General features: G+C 38.1%; 1 protein-coding gene across 2 annotated transcripts in view; it reads right to left on the bottom strand.

The window, feature by feature from the left end:
* The window catches only part of KIF1B (kinesin family member 1B), a 185,890-nt gene that overhangs the window by 150,479 nt on the left and 18,653 nt on the right, over positions 1 to 16,758 (bottom strand). For both annotated transcript variants that reach the window (XM_020974134.2, XM_020974125.2), the window contains exon 2: positions 15,371 to 15,547. In XM_020974134.2, the coding sequence (XP_020829793.1) occupies positions 15,371 to 15,476 (106 nt within the window). In that variant the 5' untranslated portion in view covers positions 15,477 to 15,547. The remainder of the gene's footprint in view (positions 1 to 15,370; positions 15,548 to 16,758) is intronic.

Here is a 16,758-nt window from a genome sequence, read left to right on the forward strand (position 1 = left end):
ACAGATCAGTGAAACACTCAAGAATAAGAAATAACTGAATTCAACTGAGTGTTCAATAAATATATGAACCTAAGTTACTTGATGAATAATTCTCTACTTGACAAAAATCTCTGGGGAAAATGTAGTTTGGCAAAAATTAGGTTTAGACCAATATTTTGTACCATGAACTGTAATAAGTTCAAAATGGATATATGACCAGAATACTAAAGGTCACACAATAAAAGAACTGGAAGAGAATCAGATCAAGTACCTTTCACAGCCATGGCTAGGTGAAGAATTCTTAACCAAAAAAAGGACAGAGATGATCACTGAAGTAAAACAAGTAATACGGATTACATAAGACTTGGAAAGATTCTATACTAACAAAAATCAATGGAATTAAGACAAGAGAAGCAGTCAACTGTCAAAGAAAATCTTTGAATCACTATGTTTGCTAAGTGTCTGATGTGCAAGACAAATAGCAAATTGACATAAATATTTAAAACCAAAAGCCATTCTTTTTTAAATAGGATATAAAAGTAGTTCTCAGAAGAAGAATTACAAACTATTAACACTTATATGAAAGACTGCTCCAAATCACTAATAAGAGAAATTAAAATCAAACCACCTTTGGGTTTTACTTCACATCCCGTAAATTGCAAAGATGACAAAAATGAGAATGGTTAATAAAGAAGGAGCTGTGGAAGGACAGGTACACAAATACTGTTCATGGAGCTGCAAGTTAGTCCAGCTGCTCTGGGAAGAAATGTAGAATTAGGCTACAAAATTGACTATAATGTTCATACCCCTGAAACCAGAGATTCTCACTAATACTCCAAGAGGTCAAAGGTAAAAAAAAAACCCACCACAAAATACCCTCAAATACCCCAAAATATTGATGGTTAGACTTTTTTTGTAGTGCAAAAGAACTAATAGTTTTTAACTCAAAGAACTAGAAATGTAGCAGATGAGCATCAATTACACATTACTCTCCCTGCTGCCCTCTATGATCCCACCAAGCCTGCTGCCTTCTCTGCTCCTTGCAAATACTGCTCCACTGTCCATTCCCATTGTCTTTGCAGTAGCTGTCCCACACACCTGCACCACACTCTCTCCTCACAGAATCCTTCACTTTCTTCAAGATGAAATTCAAGCATAACCTTCTCCATGAAACCTTCCTGACCTTCTCAACTGCCAGTACTCTTTGCCTTATCTTTCACTATCTTGTATTTATGCTCTTTCTATGTGTTCTGTATATCCTTACATAAGTATTTGTCTCTCCCAATAGCATGTAAAGCTTCTTGAGGGCAGAAATTTCTTCATTCCTAATATCTGCATCCCTAATGCTTAACATAGTACCTGGCACATAGTAGCAGGAGCTTAATAAATGCTTGTTGATTGACTGGGAAATAGATAAATTATGGTATGCATGTAACGGGAAATTATTATAAGAAATGGTTAACATGAAGAATTACATGAAGATTTATATGAACTTATATAAATAAAATACGCAGAACCAAGAAAACAATATGACAAATGACAATAATGTAAATGAAAAGAATGTCAATCCAAAGAAATCAAAACTAAACATTGTGTAATTATAATTACTAAGCTTGGCCCCAAAGAGATAAGCGAATGTGCCTCCCTTTCTTCTTTTCAGGTGTATGAGGCTAATGGGTTTGGAACACTGCAACAGAGGTTGGATTTGGTTAATAGTTAGCTTTACTAATCTGCTTTTGTTTTCACTTTCTTATTCTTATTATAAGGGATAGCTCTCTGGGTGGGAAAAGGTTGAGAAATAATATCAGAAATGGAAGCATAGGAAGACTTAGATAAATGGATGCTGAGTGAAGTAAGCAGAACCAAGAAAATAATATATACAATTATTATAACAATACAACAGAAAGAGTAGGGAACAGAATAGGGTATCCCTCCCCCTTCCTACTTATTCACTGAAACACCAAAAGTAAATATGGAGAGTGGCCCCAGGTGGCCTTCAGGGGCATAACTCAGAGGCTACACATTTGTCCCATCAGCTCTCAGCATTTTCTCTAGCTCAGTTTCCCAACTCTCATCATCTCATATCATCTCATCATCATAGAGTTCTAGATGCAAGGGTAAAGCATCAAGGGTTATCTCTCTAACCATGTCCTCCTCACCCCCTAGTCCCTTCCCTCTCTTCTGCTGGCTCAGTCAAGATAAATTCTCCATGTCTTCATTTTTCCTAGTGTCCTCTTCCAACCCAACCTCGAGCTCTGAGTAAAAAAAAAATATCTGGAGCACTGAAACTTCTTTCCTGTACTTCCCTGGTAACGTAGCAAGGTCATGAAGTGTTACATCTCTAACCTCTACCAACAACAGCACACCACTTTCCACCTCCCAATTCCATGTCTGCATAGGTCTCTCATTCCCAAATCTTCCCCTATCATCCTAGGCTCAATCAATACATGCCCCTCCCCCTCAGGCTCTATAGCTTTTCCAAATTGGAATCTTCCCCTTCCCCAGCATTTACTTCAGGTTCAGGGAACTTCCACTATCTAATAAGAATCCACAACTGGTAGCTCAGTTATCATTTACTCCTCTTTCTCCTCCCCATTATGTGTCAAGTGTATTCTTTTCAAAGGCCTAGTACCTCTCTATCCTTCCCACCTTCACTATTTCCTCCAGACACACACATCAGTTTTCATTATTACCTGCAACCCTTCCCTCCCCAATTCAAGTGTGACAAAATAAAACTGAGAAGTTTATGGGTGTGAATTAAAAAACAAAGCTTTTAGGCAAATATAAAACATAAGCAATAAACAGGAGATAAGAAATCATCCTAGCTCCATCAGGCTAAGAGACAGTCAAGTTGATGGGGGGGGGTCACCAAGATCAAAAGGAAAACAAACTAATGCTTTGTTGAAGAGACAAAGCAAAGTATCACAAAATAAGCAAAAACAAATACAAAGAGCATATATTTCATTAACATAATTTCAAGTCACAGTTTTATACATGTCATCTTCTTCCAGGAAACTGATTCATCCACTCCAGATGAGGAACTGAGCTCAGCACCTTCTTTGTAATTTATAATCTTAAGAGAGTTGCCTAGAACACTGAAAGGTTAAGGGACTTGCCCAGCATCACTGAGCCAACACTTCTCCTTATGGATTTGTTACCCTTATAATTTAAGCTAAGAACTTAGCCCCAATTTCCTTTTTAAAAATAACCAGATCATTAGGAATATTTCCTGAGTAGGAGAAACTTAAGATACAATGGGATATTATTAAACAAAGTCATTTTTATGCTGTCTGGTACCCAAATGTCATGGCAGTAACATTTATCCCTGCCATAAGGAAAGCTATGGAAAATATTCCCCACGAGATCAGAAGGGCCTCAATGAAATTTTGTGACTTCTCAGTTTTCAGACATTTGGCACCACTCTCAAAGAGCCCTTCACCCACATCTCCTTTTTCATCCCAGACCTAATGGCAGGAACACTCAGCTGCATTCCATCTGCAATCAGCTATGATCTCTGTAAGCAACCCAGGCCTTCTGCCAACACAGCAAGATCTTAATGCAGTTAACACATGGGACTTGTGTGGGACATCGAGGTTCAAAATATATACTTTCCAATCTCTAAGCATCCAGTTTTATAACTAGGCAACATTTTAAAACTGGAAACCCATTCACTCAAAGATCTTCTATCATTTAAAAAGTATTATTCCATTTACCATTAGCCAAACTACCTAAGGAATTGTCATCTAAGATACAGAAAATATGCAAACAGAAAATGCTGAGAAGTTTTAGCAGTGATGTGGAGTTTGAACAATGAAGCGGCTTAAGTGCTGGACCTGGATTCAAGACCTAGTTCATATTCACACTAAAAGAAATTTGTGACCTTGGAAAATAGATTAAAGAGAGAAAATTCAAGAACCATTAGACTACTTGAATGCAAAGGGGGAAAAAATGAGCCTAAACATAGTTCAAGAAATCTTGAAAACAAACTGCTCAAATTTCTTATAACCAGAGGACAAAAAAAATCCACCAGTCACCTCTGCAAATAAACCTCAAAATGAAAACTCCCAGGAATGCCATAGCCAAAATCCAGAGCTTCTAGGTCAAAGAAAAAAATTTTTGCAAGCAGCTAAAAAGAAAGAGCTCAAGAAACCACAGCCAGGATCCCACAAGATGCAGCAGCTGCCATAATTTAAAAAAAAAAAAAAGAGGAGAGTTTGAAATACAATATTCCAAAAGACAAAATGTAAAGGCTGGCAACCAAGAATACCCTAGCTGATAAAAAGAAGTACAATCCTATAGCGGGTGGGGGGGGTTAATGAAATTGAGGATTTCCAAGAATTCCTGACAAAAAAGGACAGAACTGAAGGTACGTGGAAATGGAAACACAGGACTAAGAAGAAACGTAAAAAGCACACACATTTGATCAACTGGAAGAGACTATGTGAGGATAAATTGTTTACAAGCTAATGGGAAGAGGAGAAACAAGTATCCTCTCAGAACCCGTATGTCTTGAAAGATCAATGAAAAAGTTAAATAAGATAGGCAGAGGAATTGGGGATGTTTTTGTTTCATTTTCATGGTCAAAGGAGAAAAAGGAAATGGGAGAGAGAGGATCTCATACTGGGAAGGAAAGAAGGAGAACAGAACTCACTATCCCATTCCATGTAATAAGGGTATACGAGATGAAGAGTACACAAACACAGGGGAAGAAACAGAAGGGACGGACATCCCACAGACATCACTGTCATCCGAACCTGAAAAAGAAAAGCTGAGTACCCTCACATGCACAGAGCAATGGAAAAACAAGCAAACCAAATCACAAAAGTCAAGGGAGGCAGGGCGAAAGGCGTTTCAAAGGGGTAGGGAATAATAAAGAAAGGGAAAAGGACCCACATATAAAAAATATTCATAGCAGCTCTTGTTTGTGGTGGCCAAGAATTGGAAACTGAGGGGATGCCCATCACCTGGGGAACGGCTGAACAAGTTGTGCTATATGAACGCAGATCGAAACATACTATTTTCTCGTTTGCTTTTTCTTTCTCGTGGTTTTTCCCTTTTGTTCTGATTCTTCTTTTATAATATGACTAATGTGGAAATATGATTAATATGATCATACATGTATAGCCTATAACAGATTGCATGCTATCTTGGAGAGGGGGGAAAGGAGGGAAGGGAAAAATTTACAAGTCAAAATCTTATAAAAGTGAATGTGGAAAAGTAAAAATTAATTAGTTTTTAAAAATAAAATAAAAGGGAGGGCAAGATAGGTAAAAAAGTAGTTTTAAACAAAACAGGGGTGGGGGAAAGAGACGGAGAGAGAACACTTTTGATTGGGGAATTAGGAATATAGCAAAGGAAAGAAACAAGGAGCAATAAAGTAGAAACAGATCAAGCAATGTATAGATCATAAGTGTGATCTCTTTCACTGCTTTCTTCTTTGTAAAGAGAGGATGGGGACTAAGAAAGAAAAAGCACAAGAGGACAGGATGGAGGGGAATACAGAATTAACAATCATAACTGCGCATATAAATGGGATGAGCTCCCCAAGAAGACAGAAGAGGGCATCAGAATAGATTAGAGGAAAATACAACTCTACGTTGTTTAAAAGGAACATACTTGGAAAGATTCACAGAGTTAAAATGAAAGACTGAAGCAGAAGCATTTATGCTTCTAGTGAACTCAAAAAAAGAAGGCGTAGCAATCACGATTTTAGATAACGCCACATTAAAAATAGACAAAAGAGACAGTTAGGAAAACTATATTACACTTAAGGTACCAAAATAGTGAATCAATATCGATATTTAATATATTAATACCAAATAAATCAACATCAAATAATCCATACCAAATATACCAAAAAGCAAAGCACTTAAATACTTTTTTAAAAAGTTAATCTAGTTGCAGGGAGAATTAGATGGTAAAACTACAATAGTGGGATGTCTCAATGTACTCCTTTCAGATCTAGACAAATCTAACAATAAGATAAACAAGAAAGAAACTGAGGACCTAATTATACAATGCAATTAAAACTACATTCTATAAATGGATTTTGAAAGAATTAAAACATAATTAGATGTTAAATTAATCCTAAAGAATGAGTGAGTCCAAGGCAGCTAGGCGGCGCAGTGGATAGAGCATTGGCCCTGGATTCAGGAGGACCTGAATTCAAATCTGGCCTCAGACACATAACACTTACTAGCTGTGTGACCCTGGGCAAGTCACTTAACCCCATTGCCTAAAACAACAACAAAAAAAAAGAAAGAAAAAGAATTAGTGAGTCCAAGAAAAAATTATAGAAACAACAGAAAATTTCAAAGAAAATGACAACATACAAGAAAACACTATGAGACACAGCTAGAGTAGTCCTTGGGAGGGAAATTATTATTTCTAAATATTTTCATCAACAAAAAGAAGACTAAATAAACTGAACATGCAATTAAAAAATTAGAAAAACTAAATGTTAAAAAACAAAAATCTAATAAAATAGATAAACAGAAGCTTTAATAAAGATAACAAAAGAAAAAAAATCAAACATTTTAGTTAGACCCGTTTGTTCTAGAAGAAATTTTCCCTCTCCTAGACACCAAAACTATTTTTACATCTAGAGAACCTAACCCTTAACAGGTTGGGAAGAAAAGAGAATTTCATTATTTTGCAAAACTTTTAAAATTACTGAAATTTTTAAATAATTTATCCACTTCATGAAGAGAGCTGATATCAAAAGTCTTGCCTAATATTCAAGTCATTCCAGAGGCAAAACTAGTAACAACTCAGAAATTATGCAAGCCAAAATGTTTAGCTACTTTTTGAGCACAACTGATAAAAACACATAAAATAAAAAATTGAAAACATTCAAAATTGTCTAACTAGAAATTCTACCTATGAAGATTAACTGTCACATATTCCCCTCATCCCTTACTCCCTTTAAATGGACATTTATGTATTCTGTTGAGTAACCTTTCCCCATGAACTCTGAGATGTTCTGTTCATTTTGTGAGGAAGCCATTTTCTTAATTTTGAGAGAGGAATATAAAACCTCGCTACTGGGCAACAAACAATTAAAATCATTTTAAGGGTATGAAAGGGCAGCAAGGTGGCACAGTGGATAGAGTGCCAGGCCTGGAGTCAGGAAGACCCATCTTCCTGAGTTAAAATCTGGTCTCAGACACTTATTAGCTGTGTGACCCTGGGCAATTCTTTTAACCCTGTTTGCCTCAGTTTCTTCACCTGTAAAATGAGCTGGAGAAGGAAATGGCAAATGACTCCAGTATCCTTGCCAAGAAAATCCCAAATTAGGTCATGAAGAGTCAGACATGACTCAAAAATAACCAACAACAAAAGTATAAAACTCCTACAAAGTTTCTAACTTTTTTACTAAATGCTACAAGTAAAGAAAAAATAGGAGGGCATCTCAGGACTACTTTCTTGGGCTTAAATCAACTGGATCTGATCTGCAGCTGGGTTGTCAACAACAGCTACCTCTTTTTTACTATCTTAAACCAGCTCTCAAAACCCATTTCATCCTCCACACATGGACCCAGACTAGCAAGTCCCATCTAAGGTGTGTTTGTTCTCAGGGAAAAATAGTGATGAGAAATAACAACCTGGACCGAAATCTGAATGGAGAGATCGAAAGAGAGCCAAATCACCAATTCAACAACCAGAAAATCGGAGAGGGAGTACAGTACCATAACTCTAAAGGCAAGAAATTTATACAACTCAAGCATTTCAATTATAACACACGATTCAAAATTAACCTGCTGAAAAATAATCCTGCTGAAGGAGGGACATCTACTAGAACAGATCACGAATATCAAGGTATGTTGATATCTGTCACTCATTCTTACAGAATTTGCAAGAACAAGGAGGGTAAGATAATTAAAAATTTACTCCAGCTCTAGCTAAAGCTACTCCTCTTTCTCCTTCCTACATGTTTGGGCCTTCTCCAACTAGATGTGTTTGACAGCTACATCTCCTAATGACTTATCAAGTCTATGTGTTGTATTTAGATTCTACAAGAATAGGCACCTTAATTAGGGATAAGTTATATATCCCTGACACCGTAAGGAATAGTAACAGTGATACATCTTATTTGTTATCTAAGCCATCTTATGCCTATGACAGAACATCTAAAAATAGGAGTGAAGAGTAATGGAAATCTAGAGAATACATTACTCATTGGCAAAATTTGGTCATTGGACCATTGAGGTCTCAAGTCACTTCTAGTACTAAATCCTCTAAACCAAATGATCCTAAAAGCAAAAGAAAAGAAAGCACAAAAAAACCCCATTAACTTTGGGTAAAAAAGAAAGAGAAATCTAAATGTTCACAAGATAACATCTAGAAATGGATGGGACCATAGGGGTTATCAAGTCTAAACTTTCATTTTACAGAAGAGGAAACTGAGACCCAGAAAGATTAAAATGATTTACCCAAAATCACAGGGATAAAAGGGAACAGACACAGAATGAGAACCCAAGTCCTACAACTCCCCAAATTAGGCATTCTTTCTGCTTCACCACACTGGAGAAGAGGAAGAACTCAAATATGAAACCAAGAATTCAAGTACTAGAAAACTGAATAATTATCATCCCACTGACAGAGACAAGGAAGGTAAGAAAATGAGTTAGGTTGTTTTGGAAAGATCTCAAAGTCAGGTATCAATGCTGGAGAAAAGGAAAAGAAACAGACTTTTAAAGAGGTACAAGAACAAGAAGAAAAGGACCGAAAAGGCTTGATGTTTGAGGAGGACTGTACAATATTTAAAAAATAGAAGGCTGAATCACAACTCTTATTTGGTTTCCATCTTCAGAAAGGAAGCATGATTTTCAAAGTGAAAAGGGTAGAATAAACAGCTAAGTGAAAATTATGACTACAAGGCCCAACAGGATACATCTGGAATCAACAGCTTTTTAGAAGTTGGCCAAGGTTCTCTCAAACATGCTACTAGGGGAAGAGGGAAGAAATGGAAGTGAGAAGAAAGTAGAAGAAAAGAATGGCAATAATTGTGCTTTGGTCACTGACTCATAAGATTTAATTTTAATTCAAATAAAGCAGAAACAGAATAGAAAATTAATGAAGAATATTTGCTAGTTATGTGAAAAGGTAACACCTGTCTCATTTTTACAGCCTGTGACTATCAGAGATGGAGTTCAAATTCCAGGCCATAAAAAGGATCCAAATGATCAAGACTGATTTCATTTTGTTGGCCTTCTCTGCAGATAACAATTAACTTTCCTTTTTGAATAGTTTACTTTGGATTTTCAACTTATATAATAAGGACTGATCTCCATGCTGCACATTCCAGGAATGTTTCTTTTTTAACTTAGTTAAAAATGTGCCTTAATCCAAAGTCTAGCTATTGATCCTGGAAAAGAACTGCATAAAGCCATCCCCCAATAGAAAAGAAACCAAAGGACAAGAAGAAACAATTCTTTTTCAAAAGAGGAATTGCTAACTATAAATGATATGAAAACATGTTTCAAATTACTAACAGTAAGGAAAATACAAATTAAAATAATTATGACAAAATACAAATTGGCAAAGATGACCCCAAAAAAGGCAAGCGTTAAAGAGGCTATGGAAAGAAAGGCACATTATTCTACTGGTGGCACTGCAAAGTGACCCAGCTTTTCTGGATTTCAAATTGTAATCATATAAGAAAAGTGAGTGAATTAACCATATTCTTTGACACTCTACTCTCACAATGAGTCCCAAGGAAGTCAAGGACAGAAAAAAGGGTTCCATATGTAACAAAATATTAATACCAGCACTCTTTGAAGTAGTAAAGAAATGGAAACAAAAGTGTCCATCCACTGCAGAATGACTAAAAAGAGTTCACATTCTAATGGAGGAGACAGTAGATGTGAGGTTTCATTGGCAAGTCTGATAGGAAGGTCTCATGCTCCTTGGAGTCCAGGGACAAAGCGAATGGTAATACAACTTCTTTAATATCATTTCCACTGATAAAACCTTATCTGTTTCTAACATTGAACCATTTGACAGTGCCAAGAGCTTTGATGTGAAGAATTTTCTTTTCCGGGACTTCTGGAGCTCAGCTCAAATGCCCACAGGGGTTGCTTGACAGGATGGTGGCTGTGGAAGCAGGGCTGGAAACAGGCACAGTGACATGGAAGGCAATGCCATTTCTCTTGGGGCTCCCTACCCACAAGTAGCAGTTGGTGACAGAGAAGCTTGGCTCCTTCTCCACAGGGATTACTCTTCTCTACGAGGGCATCATGGAAAATTCTTATACCATAAGAAATGATGAATGTGAAGAATTTAGAGAAAAGTGAAAAGATCTGTATGAACTGATGGAGAGTGAAATAAGAACAAAATCAAACCAACAAAGCGACTACAACAATATAAATGAAGAAATCACTGATTCAGTCAACTAACACTTATTTAGTGTCAGTGCCTACACTGTGTTAATTAAGCACTTGAGATACAAGGCAAAGAAAACAAAACAAATAGCCCCAGCTCTCAAGGAGCTCACAGTCTAATGGAGAAGACAACATACAAACAACTCTGTACAAACAAGATATATACAGAATAAATGTGGGGGTAGTCTAAGAGGTTAAGTATACCTGGGAAAAGCTTCCTGCAGAAAGCAGAACACTAGCTGAGACTTAAAGAAAGACAGGGCAAGAAAGATGAAGAGACAGAGAATTCAAAACACAGGGAACAGCCAGTAAAAATCCTCAGAGTGAGGAGATGGAGTGTCAAGTTGGAGAAACAGCAAGGCGGCCAATATCATTGGATCCCAGAGTATATAGGAGGTATAAGAAGACTGGAAAGGCCAAGAGGGGTCAGAATATGAAGGATCTTAAAAGCCAAATAAAGGATTTTATAGTTGATTCTGGATCTAATAGGAAGAAAGCACTAGAGTTTATTGAATAGTTGGGAGACATGGTCACACCTATACTTCAGGGAGCTCAATTTGACAGCTGACTGGAGGTATGACAGAGAGACTTGAGGCAGGGAGACCAACCAATAGGCATGAGGTGATAAAGCTCTGCATCAGGGATGGCAGTGTCAGAGTAGAGAAGGAGGCATATACAAGAGGTTACCGAAGTGGAAATGACAGAACCTGACAACTGACTGAGCATAAGGTTGAGAGTGATTGAGGAGTCAGTCAGGTCCAAAACATTCTGGACCAACAAGATCCAGTCAGTCATTAAGTATCTATTAAGTGTCTCCTATGTGCCAGGCACTACGCTAAGCAAAAGACAATTGCAACCCATAAGGAGCTCGTCTAATGGGGGAGACCACAAGCAAACAGATTCATACAAATAAGACATTTACAAGATAAAAGAGGAAATAATTAAAAGAGGGAAGGACATTAGAATTAAGAGGGAAATGGAAAAGGATTCTGGTAGAAGATGAGATTTTAGTTAGGACTTAAAGGAAGCCAGGAATACCAGCAGGCAGAGAGGAGGAGAAGGAAGAGCACTGTAGGTATGGGGAACAGCCAAAGTGAATGCTTGGATCTGAGAGATGAGTATCTTGTTCTTGGAACAGTAAGGAGGCTAGGGGTCACTGGATCAAAAAGAAGTGTGGGGGGAGGGGAGAAGTAAGTTATTCAGGATGACACTTAAGTAACAAGCCAGGTTGACTTGGACGGATGATCAGAAGTGAGAAAGAGGGGAGGGTTTTGGGGGAAAGATAATGAAATTAGATTTAAGATATCTATGAAATGTCCAGTTCTAAATATTCAATAGGTAGTTGGAAATGTTCAATAAAGGAAGTTGAACTTTCTTCAACTAGTGTTTCAACTAGTGACATCCTTCTGTTTTATTGGTAAATTTCATGGAGTTGTAGGTTTGTTTTCTTTTGTTTTTTAAGAGAAGGAAAGTTAAAGATGGTGACACTACTCCTCTTATTGCTATTCTACACTTGCCAATGGACTCAGAGCAAGTAGAAGTTCATTCCTGAACATGGAAAAGGTACTTTTCAGCATTTAATTTCATTGTATTTCTTTGTAGAAAACAAATTTAAAAATCAATCAAGTATTCATTAAGTGCTGGGATACAAAGAAAAACGAAAACGCAATCCTTGCTCTTGAGAAGCTTAAATCCTAATTAGGAAGGAGAGATCAGAAAGGCTTCCTGGAGCAAATGGTATTTACTAACTCTTAAAGGAAGCCAGGGATTCTAAAAGGCAGGTTAGGAGGTAGAACATTCCAGGCATAGGCGATACCAAGAATAAAGGCCCAGAGAGGTGAGGCTGGAATGTTGTGAGAAAGAGCCAGTAGGCTAGGACGGCTGGACCATAGAAGACGTGGAAGCAAGTGATGTGGAAATACTAGAAGGAGCCAGACTGAGAGCTTTCAACGATAAAACAAGAATTTTCTGTTTGATCCTAGAGGCAATAGGAAGCCAGCAGAGTTAAATGTGAGTTGGGGGAGGGGGCGTCAAGCCTGCACTTCAGCATTTATGGAGAGGACAGATTGGATGGGAATCCAATGAGAAGGCTACTGCAGTAGTCCAGGAGAGGAGCCTTGAACCCAGGGCAGCAGCCCTGTGAGTGAAGCAAAGGGAATGCATGTGAGAGGAGGTAAAGAACTTTGGAGAAAGCAGTTTCAGCTGTATGATGAGACTGGAAACCAGACTGTAGAGCTAAGAACAGAGAGGAGATGAAGTGGAAGCACCTATTGTAGACAGCCTTTTCAAGGAGTCTGGCCACAAAAAAGAGGAGAGACAGGACAATAATTGACAGAGAAGAATGAATCAAGGGAGAGTTTTTTTGAGCATAGGGGAGATATAGGCATGTTTGTAGGCGGCAGAGAAGCAGCCAGGAGGGAGAGATTGCAGATAAGTGAGAGTGGGGATGATAGAGAAGGCAATCTGTTGGAGAAAATGGGATGGAATGAGATCACTTATTCATGTAGAAGAGTTAGCCTTGGCAAGGAAAAGAGTCACCTTTTGATGTGAGGCAAGGGTGAAAGAAAAGATAATGGTAGAAGACATCTGGTTGATATGACATGAGGAAGAGGAGAAAAGAGGGCACTCATAGTGGCTGGCCTCAATTTTTTCAATAAAATATGAGGTAATGTTATCAACTGAGAAAGTACATGGAGGTGCAAACATGTGAGATCTGAGGAAGAATGAAGAGACAAGTTGAAGATGACTCCAAAGTTTTGAACCTGAGAGAATGGTGGTGGTCTAGATAGTAACAGAGAAGTCAAAAGTGGGGCAGGTTTTGGGGGGAAAGATGAGTTCTGTCTGTTTTGGCCATGCTGATTTTGATATATTTATGGGACATCTAGTTTGAAATCTAAAATGAGTACTTGGTGACACTTGAGCTCAGGAGTGAGACTAAGGCTAGATAAAGAGGGAAATTTTCCATGCCACATTAAGTGAATCCAGGCATGTGGATAAAATCACCAAATGAGACCCCAGGGAAAAAGAAGGCACAGATACATGTGGCAGGGGTGGAGGGGCGGAAGTGGCGCCCATATTTAGTGGTGGAAACCTGAATGAAGATCCAGCAAAGAGGATTGAGGAGTGGTCAAACAGGTAGGAAGAGAACCCAGGGAGAGCAGAATCATAAAAACCCAAAGAAGAGAATAAGACGAGACAGTGATCAGCAATATCAAAAGTGGTCCAGAGATCAAGAAAGGTTAGGATTAAGAACAAGGCATTAGATTTAACAATTAAGAGATCACCGTAAACACTGGAGAGAAAAGTTTCAGTGGATGATGAAGTCAGAAGCTGGACTTTGGAAAGCTGGAGAATGAGAGTAGGGGAAGTAGAGGCACAGGGTGTAGAAGACTTTTTCAAGGAGTTTAGGTGAGGAGAGGATACATACTAGAATAAATAGTGGGTGACAAACTCAAATAGAAAGGAGTGGGGGATATTGACCATAGATAAGGATCCCTGCAGGTATATTGACTTAGAAAACCAAAGATTGGGGCAGCGAGGTGGTACAGTGGATAGAGTACCGGCCCTGAAGTCAGGAGGACCTGAGTTCAAATCCGGCCTCAGATCAAACACTTAACACTTACTAGCTATGACCCTGGGCAAGTCACTTAACCCCAATAGCCTAAAAAAAATTTAAAAATTTAAAAAAAGAAAACTAGATATTAACATTTTCTATATAAGGGCAGCTGGGTGGCACCATACTATACAGAGTGCCTATCCTGATCTTCCTGAGTTCAAATTCGGCCTCAGACACTTACTAGCTGTGTGACCCTGGTCAAGTCACTTAACCCTATTTCCCTCAGTTTCCTCATCTGTAAAATGAGTCAGAGAAGGAAATGGCAAACCACTCTAGTATCTTTGTCAAGAAAACCCCAAATGGGGTTAGGAAGAGTCAGACATGACTGAAAATGACTGAACAACAATAATGTTCTATTGTATTTTTACTTTCTTAAATATTTCTCTATTACATTTTAATCTGCTGGCCAGAGATGTCTGCAGGCCACATGTTTGACACCTCTGTACCAGAGGATAATCAGCAGGAATGAAAGGAGCTAGTGAGGATTCTTTAAAGACAGGAGAGACTTATGAAGTTTGTAGATAACAAGTTAGGAATAAGTAGATGGGAAAAGACTGAATAGAGAGAATCTGCTAATTCCGGTAAATTTTTAGAAGCCTATTACAAATAATAACTATATGACCTTTTCCCCATCAGACATCATAAAGCACTTATTTTATACTTCTCTAATGAAGTTATATATCATGTCGTTACATCATTGTCATTTGCCTCTGTTAGTCTTATCTAGATGTCATTATCTCCCTGGAAGCACAGACCTACGGACACATTCAATGCTTTCCAAAGTTTGTTGAACTCAGTTGTTGAACTCATACAGCTACTGTGGAGGAATAAGTATAATTTTTAGCACTGACACTGGAAAACTGATAAAACTTTTGCCAAGGCTGTTTGCTATGTGAAACTGCAAATGAAAAATAATTTGTACAAAGAAATCAAAATATGTACCACAGAAGCCTCCAAAGATTCACAGTCTCACACAAGTACAGCGTGAGCTCCCTGAGAGCAGAGATTACTGTCTTTTTGTTCTTGTAACCCCCGCACTCAGCAGAGGGTCTGGCTCAGCCACTCATTAAGTGTTTGGTAAATTGATATGAATCACAGCACTCAAACACTGTTCCTGCTTATAACTTTAGTAATGTACTAATAATCCTAGCTAGGCTAATCCAGATAGCCATGTACTTTCCAACCTGCCTTTTCAAAATAGTATAATTAAATAATCAAACGGCTTGTATTTAAACATGCTGCAAGTAGTCTCCTTGTCCCTAATTGGATAATTCAAAAGATTGTTCAAAGGGAGAGAATATTAGTACTTATACTAGGTGGACTAGAGGGAATAGATGCAAAAGTAGAGAGAAGATACAATTTGTATAATTACAAAATAGAATGCTGCACTTACTGGTTGAGTTGCCTTGCATCTGAATGATACATTTGGATTCTTTGCTGGTCTCTCGGGAATTGAAGGGCCTGACCCGAACAGCCACCTTCACTGAGGCTCCAGACATTCTGATGGCCTTGTTATATGTAGTTCAAATATTGAGAAAGAAGCCTTCTTCCAAAGTTATGTTCAAATTTCCTTTAAGAAAAAAAAAATCCCGAAAGGTATTTAGAATTAGGGAAAGCTTTTGACAAGGTAGACAGATTATGATCCTTAAATAACTGCTGGAAAGTTCAACATAATTTTCCCCCACATATAATAATTAGAATTTATAATAAAGAGTTACCATTTATAAAATACTTCACCTATTTTATCTCATTTGACCTTCAATAATCAATCAACATTGAATAAGTACCTACCCTGTTCCAGGTACTATGCTAAGTACTGGGGATACAAAAAAAAAAAAAGCAAAAGACAGTACCTGCCCCCAAGGAGCTTATAATCTAATGGGGGAGACAATATGCAAACAAAAATATATACAAAGCAAGCTATATACAGGATAATTAGGAAGTAATTAACAGAGGGCAGACACTAAAATTAAGAGGGGTTGGGGAAGGTTTACAATAAAAGAAGAGTAATATTTCAGTGGGAATTAAAGGAAGCCAGGGGGGTCAGTTAAAAAAAGATGAGATAGGGGAATGTTCCAGGCATGGGGATAGCCAGAGAAATAAATGCCTGGAGCTAAGAGATCCAGTATCTTGTTTGTGGAACAGCGAGGAGGGCCAATGTCACTGGGTCAAAGGATGCATGTTGGGGAATAAGATGTAAGATGACTGGAAAGGTAGAGAGGGCTAGATTATGAAGGACTTTGCCAAAGAGAGCATGTTGTATTTGAACCTGAAGGCAACAAGGAGCCACTGGAGTTCATTAAATGTCTGTGTGTGTGCGTGAATTCACCAAGGGATCAAGATGGGGAAAAGAGAAGAGGGTGGTTGGTGCAGAGGAAATGGCTTAGGAGAGAATTTAGGGATCAAGAGATTAGAGATCATGGTATGGACAAAGAGTAGGATTTTGTAATGGAAGCAGAGAGGTGAAAAAACAATGGATTATGGTCAGACAAGGGGTTTCAGAATTCTTGAACATAGAGGTGGAACATTTCTAGGTAATGGCAAAATCAAGGGTATGACCATCTTCATGTGTGGTTGAGGTGGGAAAAGGAGTAGCTCATGTGAAGTGAGTCGGTTGAGGAACTTCACAATGCCCCTGTGAGACAGGTTATATAGACTAAATAACTGAGGCACAGAGAAATTAAGTGACTAGTTGGTGCAGTGAATAGAGTTCTGGGCCTGAAGTCAAGAAGGCCTGAGTTTAAATCCAGCCTCAAACACTTACTAGCTATGACCCTGGGC

The sequence above is a fragment of the Phascolarctos cinereus genome, unplaced genomic scaffold (genome assembly GCF_003287225.1).
Source record: "Phascolarctos cinereus isolate Bilbo 61053 unplaced genomic scaffold, phaCin_HiC Scaffold_726;HRSCAF=1367, whole genome shotgun sequence".
Lineage (NCBI taxonomy): Eukaryota > Metazoa > Chordata > Mammalia > Diprotodontia > Phascolarctidae > Phascolarctos > Phascolarctos cinereus.